This window comes from Magallana gigas, chromosome 4 (assembly GCF_963853765.1).
Source record: "Magallana gigas chromosome 4, xbMagGiga1.1, whole genome shotgun sequence".
Taxonomy (NCBI): Eukaryota; Metazoa; Mollusca; class Bivalvia; order Ostreida; family Ostreidae; genus Magallana; species Magallana gigas.
This window is the reverse complement of record NC_088856.1, coordinates 28,382,963-28,403,345: the sequence shown is the minus strand read 5'-3', so window position 1 is coordinate 28,403,345 and position 20,383 is coordinate 28,382,963. Positions and strand designations below refer to the sequence as shown.

At 33.0% G+C, this 20,383-nt stretch overlaps 1 protein-coding gene across 4 annotated transcripts; it reads right to left on the bottom strand.

The window, feature by feature from the left end:
- Positions 1-1,355: 1,355 nt before the first annotated feature.
- On the bottom strand, positions 1,356-20,051 carry LOC105330060 (alpha-(1,3)-fucosyltransferase 7). Of its 4 annotated transcripts, XM_066081873.1 has the most exons (3): positions 20,001-20,051; positions 16,563-16,638; positions 1,356-2,672 (listed from the first exon to the last, which is right to left on the bottom strand). In XM_066081873.1, exons 2-3 carry the CDS (start codon positions 16,600-16,602, stop codon positions 1,546-1,548), a joined length of 1,167 nt encoding a protein of 388 aa, XP_065937945.1. In that variant the 5' UTR covers positions 16,603-16,638; positions 20,001-20,051; the 3' UTR covers positions 1,356-1,545. The 4 variants fall into 4 exon arrangements, 3 of the variants coding, with proteins under 3 accessions (XP_065937945.1, XP_019923554.3, XP_034305126.2); XM_020067995.3 differs by lacking the exon at positions 20,001-20,051 and having other exon boundaries at positions 16,563-16,739; XM_034449235.2 differs by lacking the exons at positions 16,563-16,638; positions 20,001-20,051 and adding an exon at positions 5,248-5,378.
- Between the last annotated feature and the right edge of the window lie 332 nt (positions 20,052-20,383).

The following is a 20,383-nucleotide window of genomic DNA, read 5'->3' as shown; positions in this document are numbered from 1 at the left end:
GTTTAAACGATGTTTGTATTTTTTTTTTTTGGAGGGGGGGGGGGGGGTTGTGAAGGTTAATTTTTAAAGAATTACAAGCACAATATAGTTACTAGGTTCTAAATGAAAATACGAAAACTCTAAAAATATGTAAAGTAGAAAATATCAAATGAACTTTGATTTATAAGAGTGATTTTTCCGGGAAATCAATCTTTCCTATAGGTCAATTCTTTTGTTAGATACAAGTGATCCTTTCATAAGTATGGTATAATATTATGGTCATGATCTTGTTACTGTAATATGTTTTCATTTTCATTTATTACAAATTTGAACGGACAATTTCTTCCTGCGATTATCTTTTCTTGAATATTTGTTGGAATAAAATGGTTTCGAATTATACACGTCACGTCAGGTCATATATTTTATTTGGTTTTATATTACACCAAAATTATTGAATTCTAACGATACCATGTGTGTTTGTTAATTTTCGTATGCATCATACATGAATTAATATTTTTTTTATATATCTTATATGAATATATAGGCCAATCTTTTACTTTTATATAAATTTAATACACTAACCAAAATGACAACATATGTTAGAGTAGATATAGCTATGACCATCATTGGACAGTAATTCCCGTACGCGCGAATTTTTTTCCCTTAAATTACGATTCTTTTCATTTGTATAAAATATAGAAAAATGCAACGCAAAGTATGGTTATTTGATAACTAATACAAAAGAGAGGATTTCAATATCAAAAGTAAATAAACGTTGATTATTTTCAAATGGTTTATAATTAATCATTTTATATGATAAGGGCCTAAAATGGCCCCCTAAAATGAACATCATCATTTTAATATCATTCTTTGTTTTCTTAGTACAGATATGTATGTGATGTGTTTACATAATATTCATTTTGGTTCAAGTGCTCACAATTTAGAAATATGACATTGTAAAGACAACCTTTTCCCGCCATTTTTGCATTTTTAGCGTAAAACAGTTTTTTTTCAAGCAGTTTTTCCTTCCGAAAACATAGAGCACATTCTTGAACAAATAAAATATTTTAATCAGAGATGTATCTAGCCAAGACTAATAAGTGACAAAAAAAATTTCCTTGTTCAAGCATGCGCTCTATATTTCCCATTCGTAAATAGATAAGAAAAATGTCAATTTTTGGCTGATTTTGATTGAATTATAGAATGGCGTCACTTCTGACGCCATGTACTGCCAGTGAGTGCAAATAAATCAAATTAATAGATGAAAAATATATATTATATCAACTCTTCTAAAAAATTAGTTAACATTTTATTGTACCCGAAACACTTAAAAAATGGCGAATTATGGGGGCCAAATTTAACTCTTATCATATATAGTTCTTTAGAAGAATTTTTTTATTCAATTTTTTTGCAAAAATAACAATAAAGAATGTAACAAATAATTGTAAATGGCGATATTTCATTTCAATATTATCAAAAATTGATAAATTATAGCCTTAATGTCTCATTTTTCCTTAAAAATTGAGACATACATTTGGTCTACATGCTTTACGATATAAGTATCAATCAACAGTTGTTTTTCATCAGCCTCGTCCAATAATTTTGAGAATTTCCTTTTGAATTATTTCCATTTGGATTCATACTCGTTCCAGCTAATTTATTGCACAACTGGCACATTGCATCGGAAAAGACTTCCGCATTACCAGCATCGTAATATTTGTCTTTTTCTTTGAGGTAGTGTGTATATTTTTCTTCGCTCGCGCCAATTTCCTTTAATTTTTTGGCGAGTTCCGACGCGGAGGAAAAGTCTAGAGCATTGATAAACGTTCCCTTCGGAAGATACTCGGCCGCATTCGCCGGTCCGTTCACCACAGGTATAATCTCAAGGTCATACAAATATATATTGAACAGTTTTTCTGTCGTGTAGTCAGGGCAAATTGTGTTTTCAAATGAGAAGTAGAACTTGTAATCACGAGACACAGTTTTTAAACAATCACTCAACATGGTACTTGCTGTCCCGCATGGTCGAGCGCCGCATCTGCCGAAAAGGTCAACGTGCATGTGTTTCCCGATTTCCTGCGCAAGCGCTTTGCGCTTAGAAGGAACCGGGCAATGCCCTGACATCCAGACGCCGCCATGTTTCTTTTTTCGGAACACTTCGGTATAATTTCGCTTAATGTCCTTTTCGCGACGCACAATTTTTCCGTATGGTCTTACAATGTCAGAATGCTTCCGAAAAGACATGGTGAAATTAAATTGATCGTCCCAATGTTTAGACGGTTTACGAATAAAGTGCACTGTTTCCATGCCGTGGAATATCCAGAGCTGATTTTTTGCTCTCTGCGGTATTTTTCCTGGTAGATTAACATCATTGAATATAACAGCATGACTTTTCTGCATGTCACTTACATTTTCCGAAATAATACAGTTTGGCACAGAACGGCACTTTTTTTTTCTGAAATGTTGAATAAAAGGCTTCAAAAACGATTGACCGGTATAAATAAGTACTGTGAACGTCTCATTGAACACCATAGGTTTCTTGCTCGTATATGTGCTCGTGTTCGAAATTCCAAACAATGTGATGTCCTCCTTTTCAAAAGATGTGAGTACTTTAATCCAGAATAGGGAACCAATGAATGACGTCACCATTACAATTGTGAAAGTCGTTATGTGTTGTTTAATGCTCATTTTGCCTACAAAAGAAAATAGTTAATTTTACATTGTAAAAGTCTATTACAAATAATAGAAATATAAGATGTACATAAAATTAGTTGATTTTAGGAATAGGGAATTATTCTTTGAGTATTACGAGTTAGTAATTAGGTCAGGGCGTGGTTAAATCCAATAAATCCCAAATGACTTTATGAAAGATCAAATCATGCCCCGACCAAAATTATCACCCCATACAATATGTAATATTCAAAGAATTATTCCTTATTGCCTATTAATATTTATATTATATTTTTCAGCAATTGTACGTTTAATAGGAGAATATAGACATATTCATGCGATTTTAATTTCTTTTAATCATGCAAACCCCGCTTGCGTCCCAAAAATACGTCATTTGAATTTATTGGACTGTACATTACAAAACCGATTCGTAGTGGTATCCCAAAGACATTGAACAATGTGAAATAGTTATTGCAAAATGAGAATTTAAAACTTTCCTCTACACATTGTCTCAATTGTATAGAGAACATAACTTTGCTCAAATTAAAAAAAATATATTTAATACGCACATACAAAGTCACACCACTTTCTCCGTTCAATTGTTTTATCTTTTTATTTTGTACTAAACACTCCTTTGATTTCGGAACACTTAAGTGCCTAAGTGAGGATTTTTTCCCACTTGTTCTGAGTCCTTAGAAGTTATGACAGTGATATTGAGCTATACACACTTTAAATGGTGCAAAACAATTTAATCCCCTTCTATATATCCAAAAGAGAATTCCACTTACGCAAACATGCTTAACGTATATCAAATCTAAATATGGAAATGAATGGTGATAAAAATCATAGCTACGTCAAGTAATTAACTGAATGGAGTAATTAACTGAATGGGGAGGTTTGTGGTTTTGCTGTCCTTTTACATGACTGTACATGTTTTCATATATATATTGTTTGATAAATTTTTCGTAAAAAAAATTATTGAGTTTCAGAGAGCTTGTGTTTATTCATTAAATAATTTAATAATTGACCGAATACGCTATGAATTTTAACTTCCTGTTTGGGAGAGAGGTTTTGGTTTTGTTTTTGTTTTTGGTGGGGGTTTTGCTGTTGTTTTTTTGTGTTTTGTTTTTTTGTTTTTTGTTATATTCAAAAGTTTCCAGCGGTTCGCTTGCACCTTATTATGAAATTATAAAATTTATCCGAAAAGAGTTAGAGTATATTCAATAACAGAAAGAGTTTGTATCTGTTATTGCATTTCGAGCATATACTATCCGACCAAAATGTTACTCCATCCATGCAGCCCCACCCCCATCCCCCATCGCCCCCCCCCCCACACACACACATATCCATGCGCGGATCCAGACATTTTTCTTTGAAGGAAGAGGTCCAAGATATGATTAATATGTTTGTCGGGAGTGGAGATGGTTCAACGCCTATTTTAGGTTAATTTACTATATGAAATAAATGATATTCAATTTTTAAGTAAGTCCCGACCTCGACACTCACCCCAACTTAGATCCACTCGTGCTTATAAAGAATGACACCAATCGAGACTTTTGTGTTCATTTTGCAGAAAGTAATGAAAGACAGTGGAGAACAACATCATAGCGTCGAGTCGATTGGGTGGGACGCTGACAACCTAATCATATAGGGATGTCATCACTACATTATATATCATTGCTGGTCCTTTTCTTGTATGATGTCCTCCTGTTCTGTTGACATCTGACAACAGGACATGGATACACGACGAGCCATACTTAAAGTAACGCAACACAAACTCACTAAAACGTGAATTCACAAAAAATGTTCTTTACACGTAGAAGACCCTGTAAGAAATGAACGGAACGTGCTAAAAATACCGGGTTGGTAATTTTATAGGAAGCCCTAATTTTTAATAACTTACTCATCATTAGTTGACACGCATGGACTTCAACAACAAACAATACAAATGTAGGCGGACAAATTAATTGTTAAGAAAACACAATCACACTGCGTACACATTTATAATTTTATTGGCAATTAAAATCATTTCATGATAATTTTTAATTAAACGACCTACTTAAAATATGATAATGAATTCGAAAATATTTTATTTGCAATTGCTGCACAATTTTTTATTTAATAGCTATGAAATAAAAAAAAATAGTAAAAAAGACTCCAAGTATTTCGATTATAATCTCTGTCAAAATCTGGTTAAATATCGTCATTAAATATAAAGAAACATGCAATTTATTTGTCATTCGGGGAGATAACTCCCGCTTGTATACGATACTTTTTCATCGATAATTTTACCGTGGCGGGGACAGGTAGATGATGAGTTTACCGTGATGGGAATGCGGTATACCTGTCTCACCTGGCCGATCACCTCGATGTGTTTATACCGTGACGGGGCGCGGGAAACACGGGATCCGCGTTGCCTGTACTGTACAAGTCATGTAACAGTATACACAAAATGCATGCAAATTCCAACCCCCAGTTACATATATCACAAGATAATTGTTCTATTTATAACTATAATACGTGTAGAGGGAACGAGTCTTCAACTTTGGAATATATATGTTTTACATTATAATTCGCAAGTGGAGTTCTCCTACTTACGCTTACTACTGGATAGATCCATGGATAAAAAATCCAGACTTGTAAACGTGTAAATTCGTGTATGCAATCATGTTGGTGCGTGAGCCTGCATGAGTATGAATGAGTGTAATTTTGATCGTATAACTATGGTGGCATAGTTCTGCCATCCACATAATTTTTGGTCAGCATGGCATATCACGTAAAGTCAAGATAACTTTCTCGTCAAGTCGAGACAACTTTCTAATTTCTCGATCAAGAATGACTCCTTGTTGGGATAGCTATCTCAATAATTTATCTAAAATTCGTGTCATTTGCAATGACAGCCGTTCACAAAACAAAATAAGTTATAAACAAATATTTGATAATAGAAGTTTGGAACTCATTACCCAGGATTCCTTTGATCTGCATAGAAGATAATTAATGAAAATTATAAGGCCGTCCTCAAAAAAAATATAAATATGTTGATTTTTATTTTGCCTCTTAAAACACACTGTTTTGAGCGTCATTATATCATATCTATCAAAATAACTTTTTCTCGCGGCAAAAAATTTACATATAAAAAATTGAGTTATCATGGAGTTGCCCCCCCCCCCCCCCACTTTTTGGGGAGTATGTAAAAACTTGATATGAAAATAAGGAAATGAGCAGTGAAATTGAAGTTATATACTAGCCCCCCCCCCCAATTTCCCTTTTCTTTTTTTTTTCTCGTCAAGATTTTTCGGATGAGTCCCCCCCCCCCCTTTCAAAAACGATGCTACGTGCCTGAGAAAGTTATCTTGACTTGACGAGATAGTTATCTCGACTTGACGTGATATTCTTTGTTGATTAAAATTATGTGGACGGCATAAATAATCTACCATATATAACTTATAAAACTCAGGCATAAACACTTTAGAGTAACCCCTCAGGCCTTCAATCTTTTTCCTACAGATGTAGCTGTAAATTGTTTGTTAAAGTGTTGTTTGTTATACACACTTCCTATATATCTGTAGTCTCTGCATTTTTATCTCCGTTTTCTGAAATAGCACAGCTGACATGTTTCATATCGTCAAATGTAAAGTCTACAAATCGCCGGAATGGGGACGGAATAAATTTAAAAAATATATTAAGTAGGCCTATAATAGTATCTCTGGATAACATCCTTTCTTGGGAAGTACGATTTTTTGGAAAAATACATTATGAGCTTGATGTATATATTGAGATAATGTATAAAAGATACGAGTGAAGAATTCGATCGGCTTCAGATATCTTCTTAGAACTGTAAAAAATAAAACCTATAATGACTTTGTTTGAATATACATGTAAATATTTATAAGAGTACATGCAACGGTGTGTTCCCGTTTTGCACACATTTGATAATTGGGTATAGAACAATAGGTGTGATTTGTGTTGTGATAGCAAGTATAGTCTGCTTTCAGTCAAAAATTTTACCTGGATTTTTACCTGTGTTTTATGAGCGCCTGTCTTAATTTAAATTTCTGCTCACTGATAAGAAAAATAATGAGTAAATGATTTGACTTTTACATTTTTGTCAATTTACCTTTGATATAAAACTAAATGAATTGCGGAAAAATTGCTAAGCCAATAGGAAGCTGCTTCAATAATTATATGATGATGGGGAAAACTAATATGTACAATCATATGGGGTATTCCGTGTCTCTTTTTACAACTAAGTTGCAAATAATCTAAAACGCATGTTTATAATTGGCTGTTTGGTATCAACAAAAAGGAAACAGATTTTTATCACAAAATATTTCTCTCTTTGAAGTAGCGACCTTGATTCTTATGATCGACATCGCCGCTTTTATTGCGAGTCACTTTCTGGTTTTTCAAATAAGTAGCTAGCTAAATACATGAAGCACAAAAATTTCGACAAAAATAATAATGTTAAAATTGATCCGATACTCAAACTGAGAAAATGCATGAATTTATTTAGTTCTACATTTGATAGGTTTGTGAAAATATCTTTACAGTCTTTGAAGCATATAAATATGTCGATTTATCATCGTATCGTTATACAGTTTGTCTATTTTCTTCGATTATTCAAGCCACAGCATAAATGAAAAATATTTAGCAGCATTTTCCCTAGTCACATAACCTCCATTTATATCAGCAAAAGTAATAATTAAATATTAACATATGATATTTTCTCAAACTTGTAGCATGTACAAGTACTTCCTAAGGCAGTAAGTTAAACAAAAGCACTTCATATACAACATTATACAAAAATCTGTTTTGTTTAAAGAAAGTAATGAAATTGTTCATGGCCAAATCGATGTTTGAAATTAAATTCAAGAAAAATGATATCAATTATTATGTAAATGTGCTTTTATGCAAGTTATATTGTAACATAAAATAAATGTAAATATCAATGGCGAGTAGGTATATTTTATTTATTTTATTGTCGGTTACCCTCACAGGAACTGTGATAAAGACTATAGCAATTAAGAAATTACATCACCTGGTCAAATTCCCGTTTCGCACACATTTTTTTCGATACCTAATTTTCAAATGTGTGCAAAACGGGAACAAACCCATGCAACAAATTGTTAAAGTACAGAGCTCGACTGAATACAGAAAATATCACCAAAGGCATTCTTATTACTACCACAAAGTTAAGACAAGACCCCCTAAAAACCTATCATGGTATAAATTGGCAATTATTTTTTTTTATTTCAAACAGTTACATGTACCGGTATTACGGGATATGAGTATGACGTCCTGAATGTCTGTTCAATACAGACTCACTTAGTGGAGTTGGTTGAGGAACAAATTACGGAGAGCTATTATATATAATACAGCTTTACGGCCACTTGTGAACACGTACTGTTTACCATAAAGCAGCTACGTATACTTAATTTTGTAAAATGATCGTCAATACAGTATATTTTAAATTATTTTGGATTAATTTAAATACTTTTCCAGTTCATAAACGATCAAATTCATCTGACCCACCCCGTTCCTTAGTTTCAGAAATCCAATTTCCGAAGAATAAACATAATTACAAAAGCATAAACATACTAGTATACACTTACTATATTTTCAAAACCTTTCAATTTTTAACAAAACTTTGTGCTTTAATTAATTATTATAGAATTTCTATTATAAGAATTTTAGACTGTTTTATTACCTATCTTGCACGTGCACAACATAATCGTTTTGATATTTTAAAAAAGTATATATACATGAATAGTTACATGCATTTTTCCGCGGAAAATTTCCAAATCTTTGCAAGTCGTTTAATTCTAACAAATTGAGAAAAATAAAAGGAGAAAAGCTGTCAGAGTGACAGCAAACCGGGTTTTCTTTTTTGTGAACAGTATCCATAATCCGTTTGTCAATCCTGCCTATCCAGAGAAATGGGGTACTTTATAATTATGCATGCAATATTTTTGCCAAAAATGACGAAGTTCAACAGCTGGTATCTTTTTTCATAAATTATCAGAAATCAAAATTCTAACAATTTGCATACCTCTGATATATGTATAATTGATCTGCAAAAGAACAACTACCCATCTTGAAAACCGTACGAGGAGATATCTGTACAATAGAGGTACCTATTTGCAATATTTTGCCAAAAATGACTAAGTTCAACAGCTGATTTTTTTTTCTCCATAAAATATCAGAAATCAAAATCCTAGCAATTTGCATACCTCTGGTATATGTATAAATGATATGCAAAAGAACAACTGCCTATCTTAAAAACTGTACATGTATGTGGAGTTATCGGTACAATAAGGGTATCCTTTTGGCAGCCACCCGCCTGCCCGCCATTTTCACTATTTCAATAACCGGATTTTTCCTTCGGAAAACCTGGGTAAAAATTCTCTCAAAATTCTTATAATTCAGAAGCAATGATGCTGAATGGGACCTCACGGCGGTCTCCGAACCCTATGCCGCTCAAAATATATTCACCCACTAAGGGAATTTCTAGAGAAGAATGTGCATTAACTTATATTCCAGTTTAAATTACATATCAAATTATTTTAAAGAAGTAAGATATTAGGAATTTCTTTGTAACCTTTATCGTACTACGTATAATACCACGGAAACTATATTAAAGAAATTAGCGCATTCGTCCCACCGGCAACAATTTTCATATACATGAACCTCTTCCTGTTTGGTCCCGTTTCAATCATATCTCCATAATTTTTTATAAAAATAATACCGATATTTTCGATAGAAAAAGTGTCGTTCATTTGAAGCTTATTGCAACAGTTTAGCTGAATATTTAATGGTGGGGTTTTTCGACCATTCCGGCGATTACGACATGCCTTTTCCCGTTACAAGGCATTTGCCATATATAAGGTCATGTCAAAATTCGACAAACTTGTATAATTTGTATAATGTCAGATGTGCTATTGCCGATTCTGAAGATACAAATGCAGAAACAACGGATTGAAAGTTTGCAAAGTTGAAGGTTTAATTAACTAATGAAAACAATAAAGCTGCAAAATGTGCATCATACGAAGGAACTGAGGAATCTTGACAAGAAAAAAAAAGTTTACAAGTTAACATGTCTGGATTTTTTTAACACGATTACCCTCCATATGGATCGTCCATGGAGCTTGATCGACATGAATCCATGGACGAGGGATTAAAGAATCTAATTTCTCAATTATGCGAATGGGCCTTGCGCACGATTTTTCTTATAACTGTTTATTGTGACAGTGAATATGAAAAATGAATTTGACGTCAAGTGGTGAAACTATTTACTTTTATGTAATTACTAATTACCGGTAATTAATGAATACGATGTGGGATAGCAAAATTAGTTCCTATACGTGTAAGTTATAAATTTGACAATGCATAATATGGCTTATTACGATAAGATATGCGATGCATGACTCACCGTATTAAGCTCGTGTAGTTCAAGGCTGAAGATAAATACCCCCCCCCCCCCCCCACTGCCCCCCCCCCCCCGATCCGATACACTTTCCTTTAAAGACCAGGAAAGTGATTTATCTATGCAATGTCATTTGTAATTTTGATAGGTTCTTGACTTTGAACGCGCAGATGTGTACAACTTCGATGTCCTATAATTACATGTTCTACAAATACGTGTACATCACTTTTGTATTTTCGTTTTGTTTTTTTTTTTTTGTGCGGGGGGGGGGGGGTCATTATTTGTGTCTCAGGGAAGTTTCCTTTGGGTTTGTTTTCATTAAGGTGGAATAACACACCTGGAAAAAGTCAGTCGAATTAACTGTAAATTATTTCATTATGAGAGATATAAGGATAAATAAACTATATAATATGTCAAATAAGCGAAAAATTGGCAAATTGGGGATAACAAATTACTATCTAAAAAAAATCAATTCAGTAAAAAAAAACAAAAAACAATTGTCCCTGCGGGATTCGAACTCGGTATATATACGGATCACAAGTCCGACACTTTATCCATCCGACTATGATGTAAGTTATATATTGCCGTCGATAAAATCTTTTAAATGAAACAAAATGTCGTTTCGATCAGCGGTCAGCCATTTTGTGACGATGTGTTATTCCACCTTAAATAAATACATGTACATGTATCACGGGCAGAATATAAAAATTTTGGCAGGAATAAAGGCACATCATATTTTGTCAAATTTAATACTATGTTACCAGCTACTTAGGTGCATATCATGATTTTTTTCAAAGTGGAACATATGTAGCTACAAGTATATGAACATGTATAATTGTATACCTAAATTACCCCCACCCACCAACCCCAACCCCCTTGCACCATTAGATCAGATTCTACGGGCCAAAGAAAAGGAAACAGTGACTTCGCCCCACTTCGTTGTAAAAATCTCATTGTACGTCATATATTTTTTCTTCTGTTTTGTGGAGTATATATTTATGAACATATTTGTAATGTTCTTTTATATATATAGTCTTTACTTTAACTATGACACGAACTTTGTTTACAATGTCAATGCAGAGCTTGGTTCCCCTGCTGTTAACTCAACAGTCAAATTTCGGTCAAGCATATAAAAAAAACACCCACAGGCATGTAAATCAATTTAGACATTTGAATTTTTTTTTAGCTGAAATCATGACCATGTCTCTTAAGGAAGCAAGATGGTCAAATTTCCACATCAGAACAACCTTAATTTTTTCGGATTAGTAAGAGTTATTTAGCTAAATTATTAAATTATCAAATTAAACATCAGAACTACCTTAATTTTTTCGGATTAGTATGAGTTATTTAGCTATGAACATTATTTTAGGAAAGAAATTTCTATATATTTTGACCAAGTTTAAATTTGGATATTTTCCTTTATTTTCATATAGAGCTCTTCTTCAAAAGGAGATTAATAGAGTCTGAAGTTGGCCATGACCATCGAGCCTTCATAAAAGATTCTTACTTTTACGAGTTATATGGGTGCAAATGTTATCTGAAATAATATTCAAATAAATCTCTAAGAAGGGTGATCTTTGCGTGTCACGATATTGCTCAAAAATCTTAACACCAATTATTGCTCAAAAATCTTAACACCAATTAAAAGTCACCAATTAAACTCTTAATGATAATCATAACATGTCTGAACCTACTCTCAAAGTCATCGATCATCAATCCAGTTTCAGTCCCATTAAGTTCTGCGTACAAAAGAAAACACAAAACTCTTTCTTTTAAAACCCGTTCAAAAAAGCAAACAATTGTATAGAAAATCCATTCCAGTGCTTGATAAACCTTTATATCTCAATACAGCTAGTGCTCTCCTTGTAAAGGAGATTGTTACAGTCTGAAAATGGACACGACATTCCAGTCCTCTTTAATGACGGCTTAATACAGTGGTCAGCAAATTGAAGATGCTATAAAGACTTTAAAACCAGGTAAAAGTCATGGACTGGATGGTATAATTAATGAATATTTCATTGAATTCAAGGATATTTTGGTACCTTTTGTACACACAATTTTTAATGCTATGTTTACAACAGGTCATTTTCCACATATACTGTGTGAGTCTCTCATTGTACCAATATATAAAAAGGGTGGGACAACTGATCCTGCCAATTATAGAGGAATTAGTTTAATTAGTTGTATGACAAAACTTTTTACTTCAATTTTGAATAAGAGATTTATGTCATGGGCCGAGAGAAATGATGTTATTACAGACGCACAGTTCGGGTTTAGACCATTTCATAGTACTGTTGATGCCATTTTTGCATTACAAACAATTGTGAACAAATATCTCTCGAAAAAATGTAGATTGTATTGCGGCTTCGTAGATTTCAAGCGTGCCTTTGACACAGTGGATAGGGTTAAAATGTGGAATAAAATTTCAATGTATGGAATCAGAGGTAAACCTCTGAAGATTTTACGTTCACTTTATAATAATATTAAGTCTTGTGTTTTATTAGATGGTAAGTTATCAGATTTTTTTGTGAATAATCTTGGTGTTTTACAAGGGGAAATAATTTCCCCACTCCTTTTTTCCCTTTATGTCAATGATTGCGAAATGGAATTTTTAAGCAATGGAAATACTCCAATTGAATTACAAGAGCTATCCTTATTTTTACTGATGTACGCAGACGACATGGTTATTTTTGCTCAGTCTGCTGCTGACTTACAGTCAATGTTGAATACTTTAGAAAATTATACAGAGAAATGGTCGTTAACGGTTAATGTAAACAAAACAAAAATAATGGTTTTTAGAAATGGGGGAATTTTGCGAACAGAAGATGTGTGGTTTTATAAGTGTGAACAAATTGAAGTAGTGAACAGTTTTTGTTATCTAGGACTTTTGTTGAATTACAATGGCAAATTTCATGTTACGCAGAAACAATTGTCATTACAATGTATGAAGGCGCTTTTTGCACTGAAAAGGAAATGTTGTAATATGAGTCTTAATTTTACTACGCTTTTGTCCCTTTTTGACACTTATGTAGGAAGCATTGCTTACTACGGTTGTGAAGTCTGGGGCTTTCATTCTGCCCCAGATATAGAAAAAATTCATCTTAATTATTGTAAAAACATACTTAATGTTAAAAGGGGCACATCTAATGCAGTTATTTATTGTGAATTGGGCAGAATGCCTCTGCAATGTATCAGAAAAATACGTATTTTAAGATATTGGATGAAACTTTTATCATCAAGAAATTGCATTTTGAATTCATGTTATGTTAATATGTATAATGAAACTTTAGGTAAAAACAAATGTAAAAACTGGGCTGCAGAGATCAAGAATATGTTAACAAGTATTGGGCTAATGAACTTATGGGAAAACCAATTTTTTGAAAAGCCAGAAATTATTTTAACGATCGCCAAGCAACGTATTTTTGATAATTTTAAACAGTCTTTACTAGCTGACATAAATGCCTCTTCCAAATGTACAATCTATAGATATTTAGTTGATCATTGTACCTTGCAGTCATATCTAACAAAAAGAATTCCTTTACAATATAAGAAACTTATATGTAAATTAAGATTATCATCCCATTGTCTTACCATCGAAACTGGCAGATATAACAATGTTCCATTACAAAGACGTTTATGTCCTCTATGTACTTTAGATATAGAAGATGAATATCATTTTATATTGAAATGTCCCTATTACTGTAACTTAAGAGAAAAATTCCTTAAGAAGTTTTATTATATTAAACCCTCTGTCTTTAAATTAATTCTATTATTGTCAACACAAAATGTAAAGGATTTGTGCAATTTAGGTAAATATATTAAGAATGCTTTTGTAATCAGAAAACTTCATGTATAAACTTGCCTTTTTCAAGTGACCAGTATATGTATTATAACATGTGTATATTAATTGTATATGTCTATGAGCTGTACAGCTGTTGACTAATAAACAATACAATACAATACAAATGTATAGCTTAAAGTTAATAAAGAACTGAACTGAAATGATTTCAAATTGTCTTTTGAAAACAGACTCTAGTCTATTGTGTTTCTAAAAATAATTGTTTTCAAAAGACAAGTCGAAACATATTTTCCATGTAATTGCATGTTTTAAGTTTACTTACAACACAATTTGTTACAATTACAGTAATTAGCAGGACTTAATTAGCATAAGACCCGACCATAGCAATGACAATGACAATGAACTTTATTCTCATAACTGAATTTACAGTGTAGAGAAAATACATATGTACAGTATGTACACACTACAATATATATATAATACATGAAAATCAATGGTACAGGCATGATGAAGGGATAACAGATATAATTTAACCAAGAGAGCTAACTCTCTCAAATATATTATCTAATAGTTTACAATTTTTGGTAAGTTGGTTTATGTTTGTGACATTAAACAGTTTTTCAAATTTTACAACATTTGGATTTGTTATGAAATAGTTTGATAAACATCTAACCCTTGAATTGGATATATATACATCAGTACATTTGAAAAGTTAGTAGACCAAACAGTGCTAATTAAATTAAACTGACGTGTAATTAAAAGAGGAACAAACAGCTTCGTATATTTTTTGAATAAATGAAGATCTCTCAGCAATTCATTTCAATACGTGTTGACAACCTTAGTTCCAAAATTTTAATAGCTCTGTAATCCAGTGACCGTTCCCGACCCTTTGAACAGTAGATTGAGCGGCTTACATCTAGGTTCGCCTAGTAAATTCTTTTAAAATACTTATAAGTTGAAAATGCCGTCCTATTTTTTTTGTACATGAATATACTGTATTAGCTTCTGTACAGTACTGCAAATGATATTGTAGATACCAAAGTATTCAAAAATAATCGATACAATTCCTTTATACCTGTACATATATACTCAGTCCGATCAATATCGAATCTCACAGTTACTATTATAATACAAATGCTGTATTTGTATGAGGTTTATTCGTTTGGATTGATACCTTTTCCAGTCATATATAACCCTACAGTGTTATAAGGTCACAGTCTACCTTTTAATCTACAAATCATGTACTCTATTAAATGTATCCCAAGATGTTCGGTGTGTTTCTACAGGCATTGAAAAACAACTGCTATGAAAAACGATTCGTAATTCAAAAAAAAAAAAGAATTCAATTTCTGAAAAAAAAAACCCAGAAATCATCGGTTATTAGAGATTGCACAAAAACATTGTGAAGTATAGATAATATTAAGTACTTACCAACATACACTATGCAAAGCGCACGAAAGAAAAGCGACTGTTCCAAATTTCAGTGTGATTTTAAGCGTGTAGATTCCAATGATATTTTCACCATTACTACATGTAGGTTTCAAAGTTGTTTAGAAAACAGTATGCACGGGCTACTGAACAGGATTAAACTCGTCTACGATCCAGCCATTCTAAGCCACATTAATAACAATCCAGAGTGGACACTACGCTTTCATCACTAAATAATTAAATGCTTGCTACCAATTTAGCCCATCGATCCGTATCCATTTTTAAATGGTCAAGCAATTTTTCTACCCCGCCATATACACAATAAGAAGGTGTCAAGAATGCCTACCGGGGAAGACGCTGTCTAGAGATATTTACACGAACGTATAACAATAAACCGACTATTTCAACTTTATATACATGTACATTCTTTTTTTGATTTGATGATTTCAGCTGCAATATCAACATGAACAGCTGTAATATTTATCCTACTGGGTGTAAAGTTTTCCGTGCTGAGCATTACTTCCTATCCTTCTTTATTATAATTATTTCAAATCCGTCATGATTTACATTGTAGAACAGCATGAAATTCCTGAGCAATGTTCGATGCTATCAACGCACTTTGAATTTTTTTTTTTCAATTGAAAGTGCCTTGACTTGTTCCTGAATTTAACGCACTTAACAAAATTCCATGTTCGTAACTTTTCAAAGAGCGTTGTAACAATGCGCTAAATAATGTAGAAAAAACAAGAAGGAAGCGTCAACATGGTCAAGGATTCATGCAGGGCACCAAACGAAAATTTTCAGATTAACTTTAGTCATATATATATATAGTAGACTTCCCAAAAAAAACATGGCTCCGACATTTCTCCTCGACGATTAATATTTCACTATTAAACATGTATCTTAATAACAACCAAGCAACCCCAAACTTTTTCTCATATATTATTTTTTAAAATTGAATTTAAATTACAAGAAGAACATGACAGTGCTATGCAGTCAACTGAAATGGGAATGCTACTGAAAGCAGATCCATACCTAATGGGAATGCAGAGCCAAAAATTAGGAACGGCGGTAAAATAAATGTTGTTATATGCTATATATACTATAAAAAGTTTAAGTATTTGAATACATGTGACTTCACGATACGCTTATAGATATTTCAATAACAAACAACTTTTAATGACACACAATTTGAAAAAAAATAAATAAAACTAAATAAATACATGTAACGTTTTCTAAAATTTATAAGCGAACTTTAATTACCTGTGGCAGTAATATGGCGCTCCCCTTTTTGTTGTTGCATTTTCCCTGGAAATTTTTGGCGTTTCCTCGAATTCTTCTAGAACACAACAAATTCTGATTCAGGTATGGGGCAGGTGAGACTAAAAGTCTTGGCCGAATCGGACCGCTCGGAACATGTTCATAATACCCATGCATGTTATCGAAGCTACTTCCTCATGTAATACAAGTGTACATGTATCTTGAGTTTATACTAGATCACCGATACTGCTTGCCTAAGGCTATACTTTATCCATTTTAAAAAACAGTGTAACATTGAGGAATGAATCATTTCTTTTATCCTTTACTATGAGTTTGTGCATTTTCTAAAAAGAAAATGTAAAATTTTTCATTGAAGGCAATGGAAGTAGTTGTGTATCTCTCTCTCTCTCTCTCTCTCTCTCTCTCTCTCTCTCTCTCTCTCTCTCTCTCTCTCTCTCTCTCTCTCTCTCTCTCTCTCTTGATACATGGATACATTTAATTTAGATGATTTTGTTTTTCATTCCATACTAGGTGACTTCCGCTTAAATTGTGCTTATCATGTAGACAAAGTATGTGTTAATCATTATACATAAACTGAAAACTGAAAATTAATCTTCTGTGTAAGTACATGAACACATGTAAATTTTGAAGATACATATGTAAATATATAAAATACAGGTAATTGCCATGGGTTAATTGAAACTCGTTTCGACCGATAAGCCGGTTAATCGTAATAACTAAATTCATGTACACAAATATGTGAGGTATTACCAAGACTGTACAAAACTTAATGCACTGGCGTCGGAAGCAAATTGAAAGTGGGGGGGGGGGGGGGGGGCGGAGGCTATACTGATCCTCAGAAATATTCAGAGAAAAAAAACATAATTCCCTAAATCATGAAAATTCCTAATCCGTGGGGGGGATAAACCTATACTTTCAAAACAAAAAATCTTTCCGGCCATAACATTTTTCCGAAATCATGAAAATCCTAATCCGTGTGGGAGGGGGGGGGGGGGGAGTATACCTATAGATCCAATAAAAAAAAATTCTTTTTTTTTCACCTATAACGAAATTCCTAATCCGGGGGGGGGGGGGGGGGGGGGGGGGGGGGGCTAGTATGACTTTTACTCCAACTTCGCAATCTTTCAAAGGTACATTAAGGAACAATTACGTTTCCAGCGAAAAAGTGGGGGGGGGGGCTGAACCCTCTATTCTGCCCCCCCCCCCCCCCGCCCCCCTAGCCCCTCCGGTTCCGACGCCTATGTAATGAAAAATGGTTTTTAAGTCAGAACATTACATAAAATGTGATTTGATTATTCTTCATTTAAAAAAAATAAAAATTTATGTGTATGAGATATCAGGTATAAACACTTCTAATCTATTAGAAAAATTCGTAAAAAATGTTGTCGTTTGCTATAGAATCTATAAATAGACTCGGTTTTCCCCTACCTTCTCTATGAGAAAATGCTACTTAGCTAAGAATTGTACTAAGAATTTATATGAAAGGGATTTAAGTAATTTTCCTTAGCTAAAAATGTATTTTCTACTTAAGTAGTAATTTTGCTACATATATAAAACTTAAGTATTTTAACATTTGTTTGAATCCCGGTCCAGATCTGCTGTTTCAAGTATTTTATCGATGTTGTAATGTGCCTAATATCCAAACATGCATTTGCCTTCTAGCATACATACACAATCAGATTAAAAAAAAAATGTAAAATACTCTTTGTTATCGCTCTTATTATTTCGTATTCATTAGTAATTAATAAAAGCAAATCCGATCATCCTGGGCAGTATCATGTTAAATTGTTTTGTATTATTATCAACACCTATAGCCGGTGATCTTTCCATGGAATTAGCATTGGGGCCATGATAGTTGTCACCAGTTCGTTTACAACTTAGTTAGATATACATGTAATTACATGGAGCATTCCATTATGAATTATATTCGAATCTTAAACCGATCGCTAATTAACTTCTTAAAAACATAATTAAGGCTCTGAAAAAAAGAGAGCAATAAGGGTTTTTTTAATTTAATTTCACGATAAACATATATATATATATATATATATATATATATATATATATATATATATATATATATATATATATATATATATATATATATATATATATATATATATATCATTGGCAAAAAAATTAGAATACTATAAAATAAAAAACACAATGATTGTAAAATTTAAACTAAGGTGGTTTGACACCCTAATATGGTATTGATGGATCTATAATGTACATGTATCAATTTGAAACATGATTTCACAGATAAGAGAACGATTTTGGCGCTTAATCATTTTTTTATGATTTATTTGTTACATTCTTTTCCAGAAAATTAGGAAAAACTTGTTTTGACCCATGGATTCAATTCTGTTTATTATGTTGTCTAAAAGTTTCCTGATGGGCCTGTTTCATACATATAGTTAACCAAATCTCTGTCCCATACAAAATAATTTATATAACGAATGTTAGATAAATATAACACCTAACTGCTGTTAGGGGACACCTGGATGTGGAACTCTCCAAATCAGTGAGGAAGCAACGTAAAGAGTATGAGAGTTTATTCCGTTTAAAATAGGAGGGGGTGGTTCAAGTAGAAAACATTGGGGAGGGTGGACCGGGTTCACGTACTTGTTTGTTGGGAGGAAGATATGAAATTGGGAGGGGGGGGGGGCAAATAAAAAGTTGCAGTGTTTAGACACTGAACCGGGGGGGGGGGGGGGGGGGTTACAATGTAGGTACAAAATAAGGGGTAAAATTCAGGTAGAAAATAGTAGAATTTAAGGAAACAGAAATATTATAGGATTCAGTCAAGACCCCCCCCCCCCCCCCCCCCCCCGTTTCAAGATTTAAATTTCTTTTGGCAAACTCAAATAACCGTCGGACCCCCCCCCCCCCTCCATTGGAAAAAAATGAATCCGCGCATGCCTTAACTCTATAATGCATGCGGGCCAAGAGTACTATAATATAATTGTATGGATCAGTGTATCATACACATGTACGATTATCTTTTATCTTTTTCTTAGAAATATATTTTTTTTCAAACTACTGGTCATAATTATAACAATAATCGTAATACAACATACATGTAATTGTTGTCATATTTGTTCAATTAATCGTGCCCAAATCTTTGTTTAAGGCGCAGAGTTAATGCTTGCCTAGTTATCAAAATGAATAATCTCTTTCTCAAGATAACTAAAAGTATTCAATAAGCTGGTAAAATTGCCTGTACTGATTCAAAAATAAGATGTGCATTTGTATGTAGTTATATATCAAATTGGCTTGGATTTCAGTACACTCAGTTCTTTGATTATCGTGGGTAGTGCCTTGACGGATCATCTTAACTCGTAACCAATTACATGTACATACATGTACCATTAAGCGTTGAGCGTATTCGTTAACTGCTATACGTAGGCAGATACATACCTATAAATAATAACGGGATGTCCCTTTTCTAAACCAACTACACCATTAGGGTTGTTCCAAAAAGGATCCTTATTTTGCAGACGAATCTACAGACAACAAAGAACTGCACTACAGGCTTAAGCTTAATATACGTTTCTCGCACGTTATAGTCTTAAATAACTCTTCGTACAGTAGTTCTTGTTTTATACGATACGGTTTTTCACGTTACGGATCGCTTCAAATACGATACATAATTATAAATATAATACATGTACTGTATCCCGTTTCCTAGCATCTAACTACAAGGTTTGAAACGGAAGACCTTAAACTATTAAAACCCCCCCAAAGATGTGTTCGGCAGTTATTGACGTTAGTTGGCGAACAACAGGAAGTTGAATACAGTT

What these genes read in the sequence shown, in the direction of transcription:
- LOC105330060 (XM_066081873.1), bottom strand. Translation starts at nt 16,602, where the DNA reads ATGCAACAACAAAAAGGGGAGCGCCATATTACTGCCACAG. An exon ending in GCGCCATATTACTGCCACAG is followed by an intron (nt 2,673 to 16,562) that starts GTAATTAAAGTT and finishes TTTCTTTTGTAG; the next exon opens with GCAAAATGAGCATTAAACAA.